The sequence below is a fragment of the Drosophila teissieri genome, chromosome 2R (genome assembly GCF_016746235.2).
Source record: "Drosophila teissieri strain GT53w chromosome 2R, Prin_Dtei_1.1, whole genome shotgun sequence".
Lineage (NCBI taxonomy): Eukaryota > Metazoa > Arthropoda > Insecta > Diptera > Drosophilidae > Drosophila > Drosophila teissieri.
Genome location: NC_053030.1, coordinates 18,794,980 through 18,818,576, shown reverse-complemented (window position 1 = coordinate 18,818,576; position 23,597 = coordinate 18,794,980). Strand labels below are relative to the sequence as shown.

At 42.3% G+C, this 23,597-nt stretch overlaps 1 protein-coding gene and 1 non-coding gene across 17 annotated transcripts in view; both read right to left on the bottom strand.

The window, feature by feature from the left end:
• Positions 1 to 23,597, bottom strand: part of LOC122613723 (heterogeneous nuclear ribonucleoprotein L) — a 100,322-nt gene that overhangs the window by 32,292 nt on the left and 44,433 nt on the right. For 4 of the 16 annotated variants that reach the window (XM_043788040.1, XM_043788051.1, XM_043788053.1 and 1 more), the window contains exons 4-5: positions 12,774 to 12,956; positions 12,612 to 12,675 (exon numbers count right to left, since the gene is read on the bottom strand). In XM_043788040.1, coding sequence (XP_043643975.1) covers positions 12,612 to 12,675; positions 12,774 to 12,956 — 247 coding nt within the window. Of the gene's footprint in view, positions 1 to 2,713; positions 2,786 to 4,789; positions 5,482 to 12,596; positions 12,676 to 12,773; positions 12,957 to 23,597 lie in introns of those variants that run through there. The other 12 variants (XM_043788049.1, XM_043788048.1, XM_043788052.1 and 9 more) reach the window with 7 other exon arrangements.
• On the bottom strand, positions 3,161 to 3,232 carry Trnae-uuc. Its single transcript has one exon. It is a non-coding gene; the product is annotated as a tRNA-Glu (tRNA).

Here is a 23,597-nt window from a genome sequence, read left to right as displayed (position 1 = left end):
ATATAAAGGAAACCATATACTACACATACATATATTCATTGGCAGCACAACTCAAATGCTATCATTATTTAATTTGATACAGAAAAATACTGGAAAATAAACTCAGTATGCTGCCAAACTAGATGACTCAACTGCTCAAGAGTTGTAAATTAACTCAGCAAGAAGAAATCATCTAATAGGAAACGGCAACAAATGGTCCAATCATGGAGAAATATTTGCCAACACGAAGCATATTTAGCTGAGCTCTTAACCACATCTATTTAGCCCCGAGCATGCCAAAATCCACGAGCAAACATGCAACCAAGCGAGAAGAAATGTGAGGGGTCAAAGCAAACACAAGTAGAGTGGAATCGAATAAATATAAAAAATACAAATACAAACCGAGCACAACAAACTCCGAATGAATCCATTACACTTTGAACTCTGCCCTGCTTCTGCGCGCCCCTTTCAAATCAATTGAATTTCGACTTTTCAGCTGGAAGCAAACTAAAACTTTATCCAAACACACAAAAAAAGGAGAAATACAGGGGCGAGGTGGCACGAGTATACTTACAATGCCAAATGCCGTGGCCATGGCCAATTATCAAACAAATAGCAAGGATAAGAAAATTTGCTTGCAAAACTTTTCCAGCTTTGTGGGGGAGGGGATGAGAATTGGATGATTTTGGAATGGGCTGGGGAGGTCAAAGGCTACCGTTTACAATCGAAAATCAACGAAATAACTCCCGAGGACAACAACAAAGAGGAGCAGAACACACAGAGAGCAGTGGCCAAAAGTTTTCCCAACTCCCCACAGCTTTTGATATAAAGAAACTTCGCATGGGGGCTGCAATGGGAATGGGCCAAAAGCATAAGCACTTACAGATAGCAATGGACAATCTGGATGGCAGGAGATGGTGGAGCAAACCCCAAGCCTCTAATTGAAACCTAGGCAACGACGAGAACTTAAACTTTTGCGTAAAATGCAATTAAAAGCAGCAGCCAAGCATCAGTTTGAGACGGATTTTTACTTAATCTTCTGCATCAGTTTGTCTGTCCCCAAATCCCAGGGCCCAAAGCCCAAAGCCCGAAAACCCATTCCACAAAACATCCATACAGATACTGAGACAGGGCTGAGAACTTCCTCCAGCAATTGTTGTTGTTTGCACGAGGAAAGTTTTGAGGCAAGGCCTAACCTAATGCAAAAAGGCAGGCCAATTCGAAATGTTATTTACGCACAACAAATTAGAACATCCACCGGGAGGCTGTAGATTCTGTCTGGCAAAAATTATAAACGAGCCGAGCCGGCATATCCTTAGGCCAGGTTACATAAGTTTTGATAACCAAGCAGCAGCAGTAGCAGAGGTTTTTAGTTTATAGTTTGCGGCCTTTAGATAATGCAAAAGTTGTAACTAGGTGCGGCCCCGAGGCGTCGAGTTTCCTCTCCTTTGGCTGGGCAAAAGTTTCCCAACGATCGATAAGCAACAAAGTAAATATGCCAGCAAATTAAGCCAACGACTCTTCTACAGAGGCTAAAGAATTGCCTTAATTAAGGGATTAGTTTCGCTTCAAGTTTTCTGTTTTTTGTTTTTTGTTTTTGGAAATCCTTTCCCCTTGATTTGCGGCCAAGCCACATTTATCATTTTATTACCAAGCGGAGAGCAACTCTTCGACCCAATTCACTTGGCTTTCGTTTGGAAATTTCACACTTCGATGCTCGCAATTGAAATTGAAACGTTGCAACGTTGGGCAATGCTCGCAAAATGCTATAAAAAATCAATTAATTTTGCACTTTGCACGCACACACAGTGAACGCCAGAAGCGGAATCGATTTGTGGGCGAAATGGAGAGGCAAGTGTTGATGGTCTTGGCAGGCCACAAAGTCGACAACGAAATGAAGACACATGTTCGTACAATAATATTGAACTACCATCACCAACACCCACACACTACACCACCACTCTACGTACACCACCCACTTTGTACAGCTCTCATTTCCTTTTGCAGTTCTTCTGTTGGCGGTGACACAATTCTGGTTCATTCCTTTTCGCCAGGATGCTGACTTTCGCTCGGAGGAGTCCCAGAGTCCCATCGAGTCACGTTTTAGGGTCCAAACAAGTCTGGCATTCGATTATTTGTTGACTCAAAAGTTTGCGTCCTCGCCCATTTGTCTTAATAGAATTCTCGAGCGAGGGAAATTGGGTCGAGTGCTTGTCGCTCTCATAACCGAGTTAATTAGGATAACACTCTCGGCGTTTGGCTCATAATTTTGCATTTAATTGCGCATATGTCGGCGAGAAAAGTGTAATGATTGCATTTAGAGCCAGCAATTAGGAGAACTTTTCCCAGCCAGCTGTGAGTGTCTGTGTATCTGTTCTCATAGGTTTTTCTTTCATTTCCGCCGGTGGGAAAATGAAACTCATGTGGCTACTATGCGATCTTAGCTCAAGTGGCCACATGAATAACGAAAATCAATAAATAATTCAAATATTTCAATGCAACCAAACAATCAACAATCACACGCACCAACATAGTTTGGGTTTTTCTTTCTTTCTTTTTCTTGGTTTGTTTTGGTTCGGAAATAAGGAACGCAAAATTAATGAGAGGGTGTGGGTTGTGTGTCTGTGGTGGGTGGAGGGGGGTTGGCGGGTAGAATCACAGGGGTCAGAGGTCAGGGGACACAACATTTGTCAGCTAAACAGAAACTACAAATGAATAGGCGCCTTCTACTCACTGTAGGGCTGAGGTCGTGTACCGTATAGAGGCTCCTGCAGTAATGGCGAGCGGCCATTTCCAATCTCCTTAACTGAAATGAGATAAGAGCAAATGGCAAACAGTTTGCGCGTGATAAATGTATCCACAAATTTGTTGAATTTCTGTTTCGTTTGGTTTGGTTTGGTTTGGTATTGGTTGGTTGGTTGCTTTTTGTTGTAGCTGTTGTTGTTGTTGTTGATGTTGTTGATTGGTTGGTTGGTTGTTTGGCATTTGTTGTTGTTGTTGTAGTAGTTGTGGTGTGTGTATCTGTGGCGTTGCTTCTTGCTTTTCTGTATTTCATTCGATTTTCTTTCCTTTTAAAGCTAACTAGGAAAAAAACTACCCATGTGATATCCGGTTAACCTCCAAGAATTGCGAAAGAAAAAAAAGAAGAAAAAAATCCGGAGAAGAAGGTTGCAAAAAAGTTTTCCCATACCGGGAATCGAACCCGGGCCTTCTGGGTGAAAGCCAGATATCCTAGCCACTAGACCATATGGGAGCCACAATTGGCAATTCACATTTTCATAGTTTGTTTTTCACTCACTTCCCAACATCGCAGCGGAAAAGACCCAGAAGAGTCATCAGAATAAGAAAATGAATAATATTCACGCTAATATTAGGGGATGTGCAGCTGCTACCGCGTTATTCATGGCCTTGCATGCCAATGAATCAGTATTTATATAATATAGTGGGATGAGCAAAAAAAAAAAGAAACGGGGGCCACACATTGGGGCAGGTCAGTCGAACGGCAAGCTATCGCCAATAAAACAAAGAAACACAATTCAGAAACTCACGCCAGCCAGCCAGCTTATATAATACACATAAAGTGGATTAATTTATGACAACCACACACACGCACACATTTTTAGCGAAACGAAGTGGACACAAATGAGCCATACGTCACGGACGAAGATAAAAGACGACAGTCCTATAAATCAAGAGCTTTCTAAGCAAGATTATCGGGAATTAGGTATTACGAGTATGTATGTGGTAAGGAAAACCATCTAACCAAATAGAAAATCCATCATTCGAGAACTCGAGTAGTTGTGCATTGCGAATTTTCAGCCAGCTCGTTGGGTTGTTCACACGGTCCGCCAAAGTTTCAGTTTCAGGGCCAACTCCTACTAACCGACCTGACCAAAAAAAAAAAACAGCAATCACTCAATGGCGACCCCAATAGCTGCACAGGCCACCTCTAATGGGCCAGCAACGAGTTGTTCAGAACCTGTTTTAATTTATTTATTTATTTGTTTTCGTTTGCCCCACTATTTTACCCCTAAATGATTCGCTCAGCGCAGTGCAATTAATTTTTATGTGCAGCATTTTGCGTTTGTTTTATTGACTTTTTATGGTTAAATGGACTAATGATTTACATCGATTGCCGGGGTGGAGAACTTGGTTTTTAACGGCCTTGCGGAATTATATCAAGTGGATGCTGAACTACTCGAGAGACTAATGATCTCGACTAATTGGTTTGCATGACCAAAATCCATTCAACACACCATTCATTATTGTTCTTATGCTCTAAATATAAATATATGAATATATTTTATTTTTTGAAGAAGGGCGTAATTCTAATTACAGCAGTTGCAGACTTAGCTGGTATTAAATGCGAAAATATTTCTTAAAGCGTGCACTGGGCTTGGACATTTTACATACACCCTGACTTTGCACTTAAAGCTATGAAATGGTTTGTAGTTAGACATAGGGTTAGATTAGAGTGCTTCAACTGACTCACCTCCGGCACAGTCGCTGTGTAGTCGACGCCTCTCATGTCCAATATACCACCACTTCTCTGAGACCGGCCGGGCACCAAAAAAGAGCCGGCGTAGGGAACTACATTCATGGGATACAGTATGGTACCGATACGGATACAGATACCGAGATACCGATACCGATACCGAATCCGATACCGAAAGCGATACCAAAGGACTAATACCACCAGCGTACATACAACTCTCGCTACAGGCCCCAAAATCAGTGGCGATAATAATAACTACAACTTTGAACAGATCCCAATGGTAAATGTTTAACTAGACGGTGTTGGTTTAATTCATTTTTTTATTTCATGTTCCGTTAATAAAACTGTAAATTAAATAAACTTCAATTTGGAATCGATAGCTGTGGTTCATGGTATATGGTAAATCGAACAAAAACTATATATGCATATATTATACATGAGATCCAACAAGCAGTTCTATGTGTTTCGCTCTCATTCGGTTTTGAATCGCGTTTCGTCGGATTTTCATTGGTTTTTGTAACACATCAGGCACAGCAACAACCACAATTGGCAACATACTCGCTCGAATGTTTTAGCTCCGGATATATGTATGTTCCGATATACAATGTATGTATGTTTCAGTTTTATGCAATTAAATTCAAAAACTTTCTTTTTGCTTGCCACTTGCACAACATGCCGTCAAAATCAGTCTTGTTGTGCGGCACTTAAACAACATTTCAAGGATCTGTTCAAATACGACTTGGCCTTATAACGACAACTAATTGCTGGGGTTGTATGGGCAGTTGTACTAGTAGCATTTGCAGTAGTATTAGTGCCGCTAGTATCTGTGATGCAGGTATCTCTTGAATTTCGGAGCTTCTGGGCTCCCTCCAATCTCGTTGCGTTGATCATCTGTATCATCCGTAGCATCCGTTGTATCCGTAGCTTTTCCGCTGAATTTTCCCACTTTTCCGCTCGCTCCTCGGCTGCATCATCAAGTGCAACAACAACAGTGCCTTGCATCTCTCCTGCACACAGACAAACACAAGCGAGATAGAGATAGATAGTAGATAGTGTTGGTTGTGATTTATTTTGATTTTTGATAGTGAGAGAGAGACAGTGAGAATTCTTGCAAAATTTTTAGTTTGTTTCTGCGAGTTTCGTTTTTGTTGTGATGCTTGGTCCTGCCCAAAGAGTTATTTTTAAATACATATATCTATACTTTATATATATTTATTTTTTGCATTTTCGTGGTTTTTGAATTTCAGTTTTTTTTTTATATATATAGGTTTTTTTTTCTTACTTGATTTGCATAAAATTGAATGGTATTTCAAAGGAATTTGAACTTTTTCTTGAATTTGGTGCATTCTGGCTTAGATTTTAGATATATTTTTATTTTGTTGGTTGCATTCTGTTGTTGATGTAGCTGTAGCTGTTGTTGTTGTAGTTATAGTTATAAAGTAGTAGTAGATTTGTTTTCTGTAGATGTTCTGGTTGGAATACTTGTCTTTTACTTGGGGGTAGAATATATACTTTATATCTATATAGATTCGTTTCTGGTCAGCCCATTATTTACGCACACAGAGACGCACACATACACAACAAAAAGTGGGTTAGTAGGGTAGCAAATAGTACGGTTACGAAAAGTCGCTTTCTCCCGCTTCTCTTCGATTTTGGTTATCATTCAATGGGATCGGATCTGGCAGTAGTAACCTCTGGTTGGTTAGTTGGGGATTAGCTAGTTTAGTATCGATTAGTTTTTGGATAGCTTTTGGCAGGCAAGGCAGGCAGGTGGGTGGCTGGTGAGCGGGCGGGCGGTTGGTTGGGTTTTTTGTACTAGAATGGTATTATATAGCAGTTAGAAGTTGGGAGCCACGCAGTGGATGCTAGGTACATATGCTACTCATACGACTCTATGTTTATCTTTATCCGTGTGGCTGTAGTGGTGGTTGTTATTGTTAATCAAAACCGAAAACTTTGCTAAAATAAAAACAAATCATTAGAAACGGATGAACAAATTGGCAAACGAAATTAAAAATCTAATATTAGTTAGTGGAGGGTTAGTTAGTCGATGTTCTTCTCCGACCAAGTTTTCCATTTCATCAGCTTGATAACTGCGATTCTTCGGTAAAGAGTGCAAGAGAGAAGCTTTGTTGTTTATAGTTAATCAATGTTTGCGTTTTGTTGATTTAGTTTTCTTTTTTTTGCATATCGATGTTTGTTGTTTGTTTATTTTGCATTCTTAATTCGGTTTACATCGTATTACTGTTTACAATATATATATATATTGTAGAAGACTCGGGTTGAAGACTCTTTTTCGATCTTAATTCCTATTTTTGCTTGCTTGATGTGGCTGTTGTTGTTCTTGTGTTGTGTTGATTTCTTGTCTTATAATACACTATGTTTTTGTGGTTTGTTGTTTGTTTGCTTATATTTTTTTTGTTGGGTGGGATTCGTTGACATATTTTACAAGTGTGGTTCATAGTTGATTTTAGTAGTTTTAGCATAGACGTTTCTTGTTGGGTTAATTGTATTCTTGGCAGTTGTTGTTTTTTTTTTTTTAGTTTTAGTAAGACGCATTTGATGTGTGCTTGTAGTTGTAGTTGTAGTTTTTGTTGTTGTGTTGCTTGCTTATTGCTGGTGTGGTTGTTGCTGCTGGTTTTTTGATATATATCTTGATGGTGGTGTCGACAGCATAAAATTGATCTGATCTGAACTGAGAACTAAGCGTTGCTTGATTCGTTGTCACTTTTCATTCACTGGCACATTAAAAACTGGTATAAAAACTGGTACAAAAACGAAAAGGAAGGCTAAAAAGCTCTGAAGAGCCTGGATTCTTATTAATTTTTAATATTACCCCTTTGGATGTCAAAAATATGTGGTTCAGGAGTGGTATTCGTATGTTATGCTAAGCTAGGCTTAAGCTAGTTCATATTATAATAGTATCTAGACCCTCAACGAGCCGTGTATATTTGTATGCTAGTAGAGTAGATGATATATATATATGGATGAATTCGTGCTGTGATTATGTCTTAGTTTAGTGTGGGGACAAGAACTCAAAAAAAAAAGACAGGCAAAAATATCAGCGACTGCAATCAAGCGTTTGCACTAGAACTATTTTCTTATAATTAGCCAGCACTCCAAACCGAGACTCAATCATGATGGATAATGTTAGCAAATGCCACAGACCTAGAAAGCATTCGTTTCAATGGCTGACGAACCCTGTGAATGTGTGGCTTAGCCAAAAAGTTGCACGTTTCCATTATGTGGCCGGCAATAAAAGCCATTTTAATTGGTTCTAAATGAGTGAGGTCCACGCAATTGCGCAGACAAGAAATAATGCCGCACATAAAAGTGGGTGGGTGGCCAGAAGGGGTTCCTTTAGCAAATAAAGGAGCATATCAGATCGCTGGGACAAAGGGCAAATTATTCACACTGATTACATGAAGCCTTTGCTCCGCTTGGCATAAAATAAACCATTCTGCAGAAGTAAACCGTTATAATTACGATGTATTAGATGGGCGGAGCAAATGACAATCACCCAACCACCCAACTACCCAACCACCCACAAGTACAGACATCCGTATCTATGCACGAGTATAGGCCGTAATCTATATGGCAAGCACATTTGCAGCCGGCATATGGAGGGCACTAAAAACAAATTGGTGGTCCAAAATAGCACGGGCCTCTAGATAAAACGAAAATAATCAGCAGGCAGTCAGGCCGAAGGACTCGCACACACACTCGCACACACACACACCCAGAAGCACACACAACTTCAGATATGTAGAGACTTGCGGGAATTGTAGTGTCATAAAAATAAATAACCCAAAGAGAAGCGAGGGATGCGACGCATTTGGGCCCATGTTGATTTAGGATAAAGTAAGCAGCACAAACGAGAGTTCTTCGATAGCAATTTAAATAAATAAGAACGAGCCTTCGAATATCTGGCCATAATTGAAATCACTGGGAGACCGAGTTGCCAACGTGATTTGCATGCGTGTTAGTTGTGTGTGCGAGTAGTGTGTATGAATAATTTATGCGCATTTAATTCGATTGTTGTGGCAGAATCACAAGGATCACACAGCGCAAGGAAGTTGGATGGCAGTGGATGTCAGTGGGTGGGTTGTGTCACCTGACTGCCTGGGACGCCAACGACATAATTTAATCATAAACATAAAATAGTTTTGTCATGTTTTATTATTCAACTTCCAGGGATAGCAGCGAGTCCTTTTTTAATGGCCTCCAGTGCGGCGGTGGCGACGGCGGAGGAGGTGACTCCTCATAAACCACATCCCTTGTTGTGGCTTTCTTTTTATGACATTTGACATTTCCCTGCCCCTTTCCTTTGTCTGGGCTTTTTTTTATTTGTGTCCCGCCTTTTATTGAAATTTTTTTCTATGTGTGTGTTGTAGCCAGTGGTAGTAGTAGCAGCTACCAAGGTAGCAGAGTTCCCTGACTTATCCCTGTGTTCCACTTTCTATGATTGTTATTTCGCTGCTGTTTCCGTGCATTCGGAAATAAAATAAATAATGACTGCCATTACGCTGCACGTTTTGTGGTGGCAAAGTGGATGTGGAAAAGCAGTCGTCCCGAGGGAAGTTTTTCATGGGCTGCCTACGGACATTTCTGCGGTTAATTATGGCCCAAATTCTTTGTGGTTAACTGACTACGCAATCAAGGCCCCAAAAAACCCGAATTCTATTACGACAGTGGTTGCAAAGTGGGCTGCGAGCATTATATTTTCAAGTACTAACGCCAAGTGCCTGCACCATTTTCGAATGGCAGACGACACACAAGTGTCTCTAATCAATTTCAGCAGGCAACTATTTTTCAGCCGCAAAACCAAATTAACTCGGCGACAAACTATCCGGCAAAACGTAACTGTCACTTGACATCAGGCTGTGGAAAAATCGCTTGAAAATGCACACGTAGCTCTGCCGAGTTGCAGTATAAAAATAAAAAAAAGAAAAAAAATCGAACGTCCTTGAGCCAAAAGTGCGCTAAACCACCCAGAAAGCAAAAACAATTTGCGGCCAAATGAAGAACCAGAAAGAGAACATCGCGTGACAACACGAAGGCAAATATAGTCGGCAGACTACTGATGAGCAGCAGGGATCCTCCTTCTGGAGGCGAAAGGATAACCCCCGGAAGGATGGACGGCTGGACGGACGGAAGATGAAGCAGCCGCGCTCCGGATGACAGCGAAATGAGTAGAAAATTAACAAAACGCGAGGAGATAAAATGCAGACGAGGGAGGGATTTGGGAAACTTACTCGGGAAAAATATGCACCACCATGACGGTTGTCAAATGCAAATGCAAATACAAATTTTCGGTGTGCACTTGATGAAGTTTTGAGCTGCAGGAGCAGCAGGAGCTGCAGGAGCTAAAGGGGCTGATGGGTTGGCTGAATTGGTGGGTGGAGCACTCAAGTCAACTTGCTAAAAACTTCTTGCTCGCTACTTTTAGAGGACCAAAACGACCAAGACCAGTCAGCCAGCCATCCACCCAGTCAGCTAGTCATTTCGAATGCTTTTTTGGAGACTCTTGTTTACCCAAGGCGGTGTGTCCTCGTTCTCGTCCTCGTTCACGTGCTGGCATTTTGTATCGATTGCCACGGTGGACTCCTTTCCTCCTTTTCCTCGTTAAGGAAAAGGAAAAGGTTAGGAAAAGCCACGGACACGGCGATAACTGCAAGGGGGAGTGGGATTGAGTGTGGAGTGAGTTGCCCAGGCTGAGCGCAAAATCTTATGCAAATATTATGTTTGCATTTTCCACTTTATATTTAACTTGCCTCACTTCACTTTTTGTTTTCTTTCACTTCGCCGTTGTTCTTTGCCGTTCTTGTTATTCGTTATTGTTGTTAAGACAATAAAGAAGTCGGGTCGAAACTGACGTGGCAACTAAGTTGTGGTCGTGGATTGTCACTTGCTACGATTTTGATGAATTCTATTGATTTTACTTGGCTCCAGGTCAAGCGAAAGTACGTTCATGTCCACAAGTTCGTTTTTCCAGAAGTTGGGCGGCAATAATCGGTCTTCATTTGAATATTGCATATCTAACAAGGCGATTAGCTGTTAAATATTAAGGTGGCTGTATTTTTAGCTCGAGTTAAACTTCTGTCACGAAGGTATAATAAGTGTGCTGAAGAAGCTACACAGGATCATCAGTAATGAATGTCTTGAGAAGGTTACCATAAATGTTCATTATGGTATCACAACCCTTTACCAAATCTAAATCAACTACTGTTCATATTTGCTTTTACACAATCAGCACTATCGCTTGCATCGATATTAAGATAGCAAGCTAGATATATATTAATTAAAGTCTGTATCAAACAGAAACGCATGTCTTTCGTGAGGAAGGCATTTGCGAAAGCAATCCTGTTAACAAATCGCCCTGCTACTCCAATCCATCACAAGAGCACCAACAGCATCCGTCCACAAAGGAGATGAAAGAGCCACCTTCGACTCGGATATCCTCTTGCAATGGAATCGTTGGCATACAGTGGCATGTTCATTATGACGGACACAAAGATAGTGTGCCGGGCCTAATTTGCAAGTTGCCACAGTGGCACCACCTCCCCCACGCCCCCCTAATGTGTCGACAATGAGGCTGTACACTACACACTCTACAACACAGATCTACGCCCACTTATTGCCGCAACTCATGGAGGCGGCGCCAAGTTCATTCAGTTTTCCCATTCATTGATGGCAGGCAGGCGGGGCGGGCAGTAAATGGCTGCAACTTTGGTGGCTCTGTGGCAAAAACAAACATTGGGAATGCGGCGGCTGGGATGTGGCAGACTTTTGGCCTCCAAATGGAAATGGCAATACAACAGGGCGGCTGAATGCTGTGGAGGATCAGCCAAAGTTTCTGTCTGTGTCCAGGGCAGCAAGGCAACAAAAACAAGAAAAACGAAGAAAAAGTAGGAAAAACCATTGAAACTCTGCCCCAACTGGCTGTCTGAGTTATTGTGGCTTTGTGCCACTACCGCTTTTGGCTGGGCATGCCACCTCTCCACCCCGTCAGCTGTCTGAAGTTGCTGTTGCAGCTGATGTTGCTGCTTTTGCTGTTGCTGTTGCTGCTGCTGTTGCTGCAACTTGTGTTGCTGTCGCAGCTGCGGCAACGTTGACACTTGGCAGCAGCGCTCATAGTGCGTTGGCCTGGACAGGATCCGCTGGTGGCTCAGTTTGTCGGCCTTTTGATGTGGCACGTCCCCCGACCCCCGGCTGTCGACCTCTTCCTCTCCTCTGCTTTTGCTCCAGCGCAAATTGGCCAGGCGGCACAGACAACGACGAAAAAAAATACGGCCGACAAAATGTTGACAGCGCCGCCTGTTTGTCTGGCACGGCAAAGCATTTAATTTCATTTTTATTCAAAGTGAAATACTCAAATTAAAAATGGCATTTAATGCGCAACTTTGTCGCCCGTCATAAGCACTGAGACATGTGCGATGCGCCAAATGGTGCAGTGGGTAATGGCCGGGGGGAGGGGGGTGCTTTGGAGTGGGCGTGGCACGAACAGGTGGCTATACACTTTGGCTGGGTGTGTGTGGCGCCTTAATGTTTGTTTTAGCATCTCTAGAGTGCCGTTAAATGCTTGATTTAATGAGTTCTGGCAATGGCAGTGGCTGTGTGTGACTGAGTGTGTGGGTGTGTGTGTATTTCTTGAGATCGGAAAAGTTGGTTAATGGAGGTGGGGAGGGGGTGGGTGTCTTTCAGGGATTAGGAGACCGCTAGGAAAAGAACTAAAGATGATGCACAGCCTAGGATATCACGCATACGCCACGTTCAGCCGCCTCGTTACAACGCTAACTAAAATGTACATTTAGCAAACACAGTTACAAAGCCAAAGAGTTCTAGAAAGTAGGGCGCATGTAGGCATGCTCCAGGATTTTCAGGATTTTCCAACTTTTTTTTTTTTTGTTTTTTTTTGGACACAAAAAGCAATTAACTCTTCGTTTCTTCTTGGTGTCGCTGTGTGTGCGTGTATGTGGTTTGTGGGTGGTATAAATGCGTGTGTGTGTGTGTGTGGGTGTGGGTGTTTTGGTGGGCAAGAGTGTGGGTGCTCGAGTGTCGATGTATCGGTGCATCGCTTAACGACTAGTTTAGAAAAAGGTAGTAAAAAATGTGAACGCACTTGGTAGAATCTCACCTGTGCTCAGCGTATAGTCCCAGCTGGTATCGGGCTCGTTCTTGTACACATTCAATTTCTCCGGCTGCAATTAGATTAGATCAACATTAGATCAGCCATTGCAATTGCCATTGTCCAATTGTCAGCGGATGATCGATTGATCGATTGATTGATTGATCTTACCTTGGCATAATCGATTTTCAGGGTGCAGCATCCGGCATAGATGTCGGCTCCATTCAGATTCTCGCGCGCCCTTGTGGCCGCATCCAGATTATCGAACTCCACCATGGCCTGGACCCCATTCTTTTTAAATATGACAATGCGCAGCACTTGGCCATGTGGATGACAGATTTTGTGCAAGACATCCTGGAATTAATTGGAATCGAGTGAGCAAATTAGAAAGGAATGCAATAGACAGGGACTACACTGTTTATCAAGTTGTTACTCAAATGACTTAAGTATTTATCAATATTTAGATATGTATTGCATTAAGTATTATTTTAAGAGTATTTATCTCACATATATACATTATAATAATTTGTTTATAATTCGGTTTGTTCAGGCGACATATAAACTTTGATTGCTAAAACTTATCAACACCAGCTGAATGGTGAACTTGAAACGAATTGTTTTCTATTCATTGGGACATCTATCGCTGACCAAAGCGTTGACCAAAGCTTTGATAAGTTTTAATTTTATTGGGTTGTTTTTATTTGGTTTGGCATAATTGGAATTTCGCATTTAGTTGGCCAAATAGGCAACGTTGAAATTAGTTCCGTATCAGCTTGAGCTTCTGCGTGAAGCTCAAGAACTCATTAGCATAATTTAATAAGCACTTTCCGTACTGTAGTATGCCAAAGAAATTTCCCAATTAACATTCATAAATTTTCGGAAATTACGTTAATGAGTTTCGAGTGTGCTAAAGCGAGCCTGCCAGCAGCAAAAGCCAGGGCGTGTCAAGTCTAGGCCAACAAGAATGGAATAAGAATACTTCGGTCGGTGGCAGCGTCTGGGAATTGATGGCAAATTATAATGAGCATTGGCCGTTGGCATGGAAATTTATGGAAAATTTAAGCCGCCAAATTTTCCCTCTACACGCCCCGTCGCCCCTTCCTCTTTTGAAATCCACAAGCGACTTCTATTTATTCATTTTACAAGCAGAATGTTCGCAAGTCGGGGGGGTTTTTTGGGTTGCTTAGGGGCCATAATGGGTTAAATGTTCAATTTGTTGTTACTGCCATCAAGGCTGGAAAAATTGGGTAAGAGGAAAAGTGGGAAAGCGGCTTTTGTCTTCGCCTACTTTTCGGGGTGGCAGCAATATTTTGTTATTCATGAAATTCATCGATAAGTCCTCTGGCTCATGAAATTTTGAATCTTGTTGAAAACTTTCAACATTGATTTGCATTAGACATGAGCGGAAGCGAACGGAGACGCCTCAAAAAAGGGAGGGTAGCTATTTGATTAGACGAAATTTCATCGAATTCTTTTGGTCTATGCAAATTCGCAGTGGCAAATTGTTTGGGCCAACTTTTAAGTGGGGGATATCGTTAAGATGCTTGAGTGCTGCAAGAGCGCGACCATTATTCGATAATGGGCTTATTAATGTCTTACACGGAAAACATTTATAGGTAATAAGGATTTATTGCCATGTAGATTATAAAGAAAGCTTACACACAGATAAATTAAGGAAATAAACTGTCAATCTATTGGAAGTAGAAATATCAGAAAAGGATCAAAGTTCACGGCTACAAAAAAAGTAGTAATTTAATGCGCTGCTTTCTTATCTAGAATACAGAGCCATAACCACTTGCTATTACAACTATTAATTATCAAAGTCCCTTTATGTCCTTCCACGTAACTGATAGTCACTGTGTGCGTTCATTACCTAATCATTAATGCAGCTGCCAGCTTCTCCACCGATTTTTATTCTTTTTGTTTATTTTTTCACCCCACTTCGCACACACTTAACACTTTTTCCTCCCCCTCCCCCCCTCGGCCGACTGTCACTTTCGACCGCAAAAGTTTTCTAATTAGTTTTTGTGTGCTCGGTGCGCTTTATAGTTGTGCATTCTGTCCATGGAAATACAGGAAAACAGAAGTGCCAGGCAGAGGAAGTGGACGGATGGAAAGTGTGAGCTGCTCCAAGAGGAAATGGAGTGGGAAGTTGGGGATAAAAAGAAAATAAGCTGTTTTTTTGTTTTTTTTTTGTGTCCTCCTCCTCATTTTCATCTGGAGTGACATTTCACAATTCGTTGCCGGCAGTGGGAGAGAGCTGCATTTAATGCGATTTGCCAGAGGTCCTGCAGCAGGACAAGCGTTGTAAACGGAAAAGTCAACGATGGAATAGAACGATGGGTAGAAACTGCGAAACTGAGAAACTGGAAGAGACTGTCGCTCGATGGCGCACAAAATGTCTGCAATTATTGTAAATAGCGCAATCAACGAGCAAGTCAAGAGCGTCGCATCCTCGAAGAAGAAAAGCCGGAAAAGCGGGTGTGGGGTCAGAAAAAATTACTCCGGTTTATGAGATCAGCTTATTGAATAAATGAGGCGCGTGCCCCAGCACTTTTCCACAGCTTTTCCCCCTTTTCCATCTCCATCGGCCTGCTGGCCATTGGACATGTAAAAGGAAAGGATATTGGACGAGCTGCCCACTCATTGTTTGCCGGTAATTTGAGTCCATTAGGTGAATGGCAATGGAGCTCCAGAGACGGAGGGCAGTTGAATGATGGAAGCTGATTAGAGCAGCTCCCCGAGGAATCGTCAACGTTCATGGAAAGTGTCAACCCTCCAGGGTCCTCGATTGATAAATTGTACAGAGCGGTGTAAGTAAGTCATGTTTGGATCTGCCATGTTTGTGGTTTGTAGAATGAGAAAAAGGAGGAATATTTCCTCTAAAAAACAAAACAAATATGCATAGGTCTTTTAAATGTACTAATTAAATATAAATGTCTGCATGGACAATAAAAGTCACAGCTCTACTATTCAGCAATTTCCACCAATTAAATAGGAAAAACCGAATTTAATTTTAGATTTTAGCAAGGAGAAACAAATATTCTACTCCAAACACTCCACATATATTCCGAATAACTTTTGCATTCTTTTATTAATTAAGTTGCATCAACAGAAAAGTTTGTAAATTGAAACGTTTGAAAACAATATACATATATTTATGTGGTTTTTACTTCGACATTCTTGTATTTACACTGCAAACTCTTAAAGCAAACCATTAAAAAAATGTAAAGTTTAATATCGCCACAAAATCGTTCTAATCTGCGAGTGAGTCAAAAGATTTTCATAAAACAGGAAAATGCATCAACTTTTTTAGAACTCTCAAAAGCTTCTGGAGAAAACTACAGACTGGCAAATAAAAAAGTTCAACATTTCACGAGCTGTTGAAATTAAAAAACTAATCCACAAGAAGGCGAGAAATAAAAATGCAGGCAGCGCAGGAAAATGGAAAAACAAATAAACCGCCTCGAAATGAAAGTATTAATAAACCAGTGGGCGATTCCAGCGGAAAGGCGGTGGTGTGCGTGGGTTATATGGTACTATATAGTACTGGACGTTGGGGGCGTGGCCTGAAACAGTTATTTAAAAAATAAGCGCGAAGCTGGCGCGGCGATACATACGTAAAATTTTATGCGCACTATAACTTGTTCGACTGGCGAGCCCACCGAAAAGCGGAGGAAAACAGGACATTCAGCCGGCAGAAGCGGGAAAAATAAATTAATATTTTATCTAGAGCAGAGATTCGCATGCACTGCACTGACCACGCCCACAGCCACCCACTCCTCCGCCTCCGCCTCTGGCCACGCCCCCCGCCTTCGCCCTGGCGCGCCACCAACTTTCATGCATTTTGTTTTGCCATTTTATGGCCATCATCAAAAGCGCATTAAAATTTTACTAAGGCGTCATGCCGGAGGGGTTGATATGAAATGTGGTGTGGTGTGCGAGGGGGGAGGGAGTTTTTCACGGGGGGGGATGATTGTCCAGGCGTGCTAAATATTAAATCAGCGCAATGCCAGGACCACAATAACAACAACAGCAACAAGAGCAATGGCAAGGGGGAAAAGGGCGACAGTATACCGGAAAAACATTTTAAGCGGCTTTCCGCAGATCCATCAACGTACTTCGCCATCTATGTGTATATCACTTGGACCCACAAAGGACACAGCATAATGCACAGGAAGGAAAATGGCGGGAAAATCGCATTAAATTTTAATAATTATGTGTGCTTAGTTGCGATATCGAATCGTTCTGTGGTCAGCCATTGTCTTCTCATTTACTTTTATGGCGCTGAAATTACCGCCGTTTGCGAACGGAAACAATACAGGCATGGTAATGAAATATTTTCCAACCTAAAGTAAGTCAGGCAACAGGAGCAAAACAATAAAAAAGATAAGAAAAGTTATGAAGAATATTTATTAACTTGCTGTGCGCTTTTATTCTAGATTTTATAAACAGACAAACCCTATATACATAATCCCTGATTATTACGCATAACTTGTTTCTGCAAGGCTCTGCGATTCGATCAATTGTTATGGTTTGCCCAGAAACTGGAAGTCATTGAACCAAACGCAAAGCGAAGAAATAACAAACGCAAATTGGAGTTCATTCGCCTTGCAATTCCCTGTTTTGGTATGGTTCTTTTTTTTATTTTGCTCGGATAACCGCAAAAAACTCAACAAGTTCTTCGCCTGCCGTTGTTTTTTTACCATTTGAATTTCTTATTGACCCATTTCTTTGGGCCAAAAGACAAGGCGAAAAAGAGTCAGGGCCCGAAACCGAACACGAACTGGAGGAGCTCCAATCCGAATGCGACGAACCCGTGCAAAGAGCATTTAAACCGGTTTTTCGAATAATTTGCAACACTTTCTGGCCACTGCAGCTGCCAGGGGAAGGTCGTTTCTCGGCGGGGGGGGGGGGGGAAGAAGGGTGTGCCTCTTGGCCAACAACTGCAAGATCTCCTGCCCCTTTTGCAAGTGCCGTTAGTTGTTAGCCAAACGAAAGCAAGTAAGAAAATAATAAAAAAAAAAAAGGAGATTCGCGGCCCTTGAGAGGCAAGTAAGTTTCAACAACTGGAAAGACGGGTTTTTTTTCCGAATTGTTCCTTTATTTCTGCTGCATTTTCTTTGAAGGCAAGACTTTTGCGGATTTGTTAGAGCCGAAAGTAAAGCAGAAGACGGAAACAAAGGAAATTAAATCCTGGCAAAGCCAAAATAAATACCAACTCGGATTTGCACTGATTTGGTTTACTTATTTCGCGGTAAATATTTGCTGACATCGATCGCAGCACTTTTTTCCTAGCGGTGTTAAAGCAAATTAACATACTGCAGCCGCGTGTCAACAAAGGTGTTGTGTACTTTCAATAACTTGACAAACAGAAAAAATAACACAGATAAATTTATGCTGAAAGCAATCTACCTCTTTTGGCATTTGGCATAAACAAAATGGTGTGTCACATCAGCAAAACTGTTTGCAAATATTTTGCTATCATTTCGATTTTCATTTTCATTTCCATTTCATCTCATTTCCATTCGCGTGCTCACAAAACCCCGCCTCCTCCTCCTTACTCCTCATCAAAAGCACTGCCAAATTAGCATAATACAAATTATCAAAATTGAAAAATCGCAGAGGCATAAAATATGCATATATTTTGTTGTTGGAAAAGCTGACGTGAGCGAGTGAAACTGGGGTGGTTAGGCAAATGAAAATAGAAAAAAGCGAAAAGCAAATTGGAAAATTTTTTATTGTGTGAAAGTGACCGAATGGAGCATGCAACAACACAGTGCCCGTGAAAATTTGAAGTAGATAGGCAAAAGCCGAGGTGCAAAAAGAGACTTCCGGCCGCAGAAAATGTGAGCGACATGTAAATGAGTGGAAGATGAAGATACAATCCAAAAGACGATGTTTGGGAAGCTGAGTGTCAGCCATAAAATATCGCCATTAACATTTAATTGAGGCCTTGGCCAGAAAAAGGGAAACTCGGAAAACTCTGATCGCTGTGAAGTCGTATTGAGTAGCAAATAGATGCCTCATAAATCAAGAACCCAAATAATCAAGGCTATCAAGACAAAAAGACTTCTCAAATATCTATATATTATAAAATTAAATAAAATATAAAGGAAAGAAATCAAGTCCGTAGGTTTTCACCCAGCAAATTGTTAAACATTTCCGCTTAACGATTTATGTGCATTAATTAAGCAATTTGAGTGAATTTTTCACTCGAACGTAAAGGAAAAATGATTCCCTGCTGTAAAAGAGAAAGTAATTTAGTAGTTAACGTACCTTTTTGTGTTTCAATTACCGGGTTACAGGCAAAAATTTATCTGTTTAAGGTTCTAAAGGCTGGCAAACAACTCGGATCTCGATTTCGCTCGACAAATTCGGTGCTTACTCTTATCGCACCTTAACGCGGTGCTTAAGTGGCCATTGCAGAGGCAGAAAAGAGGCTGCTAATTTTTTTCAAGCACCCAGGCAGCAGGCTCAGACCTCACCTCCCCCCATACCACCATACCCCCAATCCCCCCTGTCATTTTAGCTCTTCAGTTTCAGTTTTACAACCAATAAAAAGATTTTTATGACCACAAACATTAAAATGTTCAAATTGAAAATAAGCAGAAAACAAAACACGATACACAAAGCAGCGAAAGCGTAACACGAAAGGAGCTCCAGGGGACAGGAGAAATGGGGGAAGCATGAGATACATTTTAAACCAAATTTATGTGGCACAAAGGCAGCGCTGAAAAGCAGCAGGAAGCGGAAGCTTGCAGGGGATCCAGGCGATGCGAGGTAAGGTTACCGGGGCCCAGAGCTTCTGTCAGTGGCAAACAAAAGTCCAAAGACGCAGCCCGCTTAATGTGTGTGTTTGAAGTTGGCCAACAGGCTGACGCCCAGCAAGGAAGAGGGGGAGTGGCAGGTGGGCAGCCTTGTAGCCAGGCAGCCGCAGGACGAAGACAATGCTGGGAAATTACCAAAGCACAAGAGCCAATTCGAGCATGAAAATGTAAACAAGGCGAAGGAAAAGAGGAAAAAAAAAGGAAAAGAGGCGAGAAGCAAAATCCAGGCGAAGGCAGGCGAAAATGTGTGTCGCAATTGGTATCAAGTGTACAACGGGGCGGATGGAAAAGCGGTGCGGTACGAGGTGTACAACGGGCGGATGGAAAAGCAGCGGCAACGAAATCAACAGTTAGCCAATGAGCCTGAAAGTGGCAGACAGGATGGCAAAGGAGAAAACAACAACCCGTTAACATGGATCCCTCGTTCGGCCAGGGGAAAGGCCATCACAGGCAGAGAGAGAGAGAGAGATGTGTAACGACTTGGGTGGCAGCAGGTGGCACCACCTGGCATCCTTTTTGGTGGGTCAAATCCACGTGGGCACCGACCGAAGTTGCACGAGACAATTATAAATGTAATGGCAACAACAGTTAGCCCAAGTCGGGGAACAACAAAAGCCGAGTGAATGGAAAAAGTATCGTTAGTGAGCAGCAGCTGAACGCATAAATTCCGTTTAACAATGTCAAGTGGGGGTGGAAAACCAGGGGGGAAGGCAAGGAAAGAAACCAGACCCGGGAAAAACTGGTAAGACGCTGCGAACATGGCGTAGGTGTTGGTCGTTAGGCTAAAAAGCTAACGCAGATAATGTTCGTCCAGCGCTATAGTCCTCTCTCTCTCTCTCTATCACCATCTATCTCTTTCCCCCCGTTATATACCCCTCTCTATCTACCGAGGTATACACAGAAAAAATGTTGCATTAGAAGAAATGAAAATGGTGCGGAGGGTGGGGGCTGTGCTGGAACTGTGTCAGGGTTGCAAAGGATTGCAGAGGAAATTAAAAAAGGGGATTGGAAAAGATGTTTTTGGGGCAACGGCAAAGACTCGAAGGGAAATGGGAAAAGTTGGGCAAGTGGCAAGTGCTTAGAAGAAATTGAAAATGCTGCGATTGTATTGCCCTATCTTCGAATAAGAATGTAAATTGAAAAAAAGGACATTAGGCGGACATTGCTGTGATAATAGATAACAGAGATTAAGGAAGCAATAACCATGACTTTAAGTTAGCAATCTAAATTTTTAAAAATGCTTTTGTTCACATAATTGTACCATCTCAAGCTTCCTTTCATCGATTTCCACTTAATGGGCAACTCGGCAACCCTACGCGTACTTCTTTTTTTTCACCTGCACCTTATGCAATTGTGGCAGTAACTTCTGCAACCTCCACCTCCCACTTGCCACCTGGATTACTGTGCAGGAGGCAGCGAAGAAGAAATTAGCAGGCAAACACGAGTAAAAGAAATAAATAAAACGAACGACAGGCAAACACGAGAGCAAAAGGGGTTGCTTGGCTGGCACTAAAAAAGGATAAACTGCTCGTGGATTGTGGGTGGCATCCTGGTGGAATGGCAGCCACAGGAGCGACGTGCTTCCAACACTTCTTGAGTAATTCATAGAAAGGTCGTAAAAGTCGAGTCAAAGTAATTATGCTGGGGGAGAAAGAAAAAAGGGAGAAGGAAGCCCAGTGAAGCCGGCATCCTGGATTCAGGACTTGCGATTCAGGATCCAAGACCCGGGCCATTTAGGTTGTATGCAAGAGTTGTTAAGACAAATACACACTCATACACACACACACATCCGACGAGAGTTGCGTTAATTGAGTGGGCCGCGCATGTGGGCGTGGCCGGGGGGCTGTGGACGGGAGGCGTGGCCGGGCCGGGCCGAGTGGGCGCGCTAAAGTGGCAGCCTTTTGCTTTCAGCGACGGCATCAAGTGGCAAAAGCCACAGAAGTATGCAACAATTTTCAGCAGCCAAGAAAAGACGAGAGCGAATTTAACCCGTGAAGGTGTAATGAATGTGCCTCAGGCGCTTCTTTCTTTCTGTATGTATGTACATGTGTATTTCTGTATATATGCGGCATTACAATTCGCCTTTAATTGCTGAAAGCCCACAAATTACAAAAAGGAAAGACGGATGGGCTAATGAAACATGCGGGTGCACGGCAAACGGATGGGAATTCTCAGTGGCTATGCAATCGGAATTACGCGAATCCCCAGGTGCCCATTTGCATTTGAAGCAGCCAGCGGATAATGGTTTATTTTAACGAGCGCTTCGATGTATTGAAATCAGGCCTTAAACCCTTAGGATGCTTATATAATTTAACGGAAATGGCACTTTGTTCCATTCGATACGTTTTTAATGGTTTCAGGTTAGCTGGTAATACAAATTCATTTACTATTCAAATCTTAAGATACAATTACAAGCCATATAAAGGAATCTTCAATATCAACAATACTAATCATTGAGCGCACACATTGTTCCTGTAATTAATCGGTACTTTGATTTCAATAACTGGACAGCAGCAGGGAATTGCTAACTGAGTTTGCCATCGATCCATCGACTATGTAAATTACCATTTTCAATCCGAGTGCGGTAAACGGCAATAATTACAGCTCGCCTTATTAGCCGCTGGGTTTTAGTTGCAATTGGTGCAATTAGGAGGGGGAGAGCCTGAAGCGCCACCATTGACTGCTTGCCAACTGGCTCAAGGATAAATGAATGCCAATACTCGTGCATAAATGCAGCACAGCTCTATTGACATTAATTGAATGAACCAATATGGACAGTTGGCTATTGAAACACCAGCCAGGATAAAGGAGTGGTACGTACGTGGGTAGTTGGGTGGCCAGTTGGCTAAGCAAACATGTCAAACAGCGCAGCGTGGACAAATGAGAAAAGCAGCCATCGATGACGAATGAGTGCATGTCACGCTGGCTGGCAGCCTACTTGTTTGGACCGAAAAGGAGATCGCCTTGACACTTGACATTTGACAGCCCGGAAAAATCGGAAAAAATTGCTGTGGGGGACGCGCTTCAAATCTGACATATTGGATTCCTGCAAACGAAAGCCGATTTCGAAACGGCAGATCCTTATTTGCCCAATAACTGCCCCCCTCCCCCCGTTCACCACCCCATTTTCAAAGCTTCCCTTTGTGTGCTTATGCTAATGTGCGTAAAAAGCATGCAAATTTCCCAGGCAAGGCGAATAAATCTGGGGAAAATTAAGGGGGGGGCGGCGATTGAATTGGTTCACATGGTTCACAGACTCCTAGAATTTTCTTTTTTTGTATTCCATCTCCATTTTTGCTGGAGCCCACTGCGACGAGATGGTACCAATGGACATCCTGCGGTGAGAGCTGCCAGGTCCACGATTCATTTCCACGCCGCATATATGAATATAAATGCTGCATCACCATCAGCGCCTTGTTTTTGTTTTCACTGGAGCGGTGCGGTTCGGAAAAGCCTCACGCAGAAATTGAGTTATAATATGGCCAGGAAAAACCAAAAAAAAAAAAATGGTTGGACGAAAGGGGGCAGACCCCACTGCGTTGTCATTCTCGTCGCTTTATGTGCATGTATAGCATACATTTCGGGGCGTTTGCATCATTTGCCAGTGTGTTTGCTAGTGGGCGGTGGCTGGCTGCGGTCGGAAAATGGCAAAAATGGCAAAATGGCCAACAAAAGCAATGGCAACCATGGCCAAACGCTAAATAAACTATGCAAGAAATTTATGCAAATTTTATACAATGCTCAAGCATTTAAAACTGACTACTACTACCTAGTCTTTTGCACATGAAGAGCCACGAAGGCAGCGAATGGTTCAAATCGCTGGTGGTTGGGAGTTGTTGCTTTTGGGTTGTCTATCTCCGTGGGGCTTACAGTCATGGCTAAAACTGATTACTGGCCTGTCCAGGGGAGGTAAACGGAGGTAAAGGGGAGGGTGGTAAATGGGATTCCGAATACTGATTGCAATAAAGCCACAAATTCGTAAAGGATGATGAAGAAATGATTCGGGGCTGGCTGCAAACGTGGAATACATTTGGGAATATAATAAATATCAACGTATTTTATGGCCATTCCTGACTTTCACGTATAGAGAGGGATTTTAGCTCAAATGAATGATAACATTAATGACAAAAGGTTTTGCAAATTGAGTGTGAAATTATATTAAAGC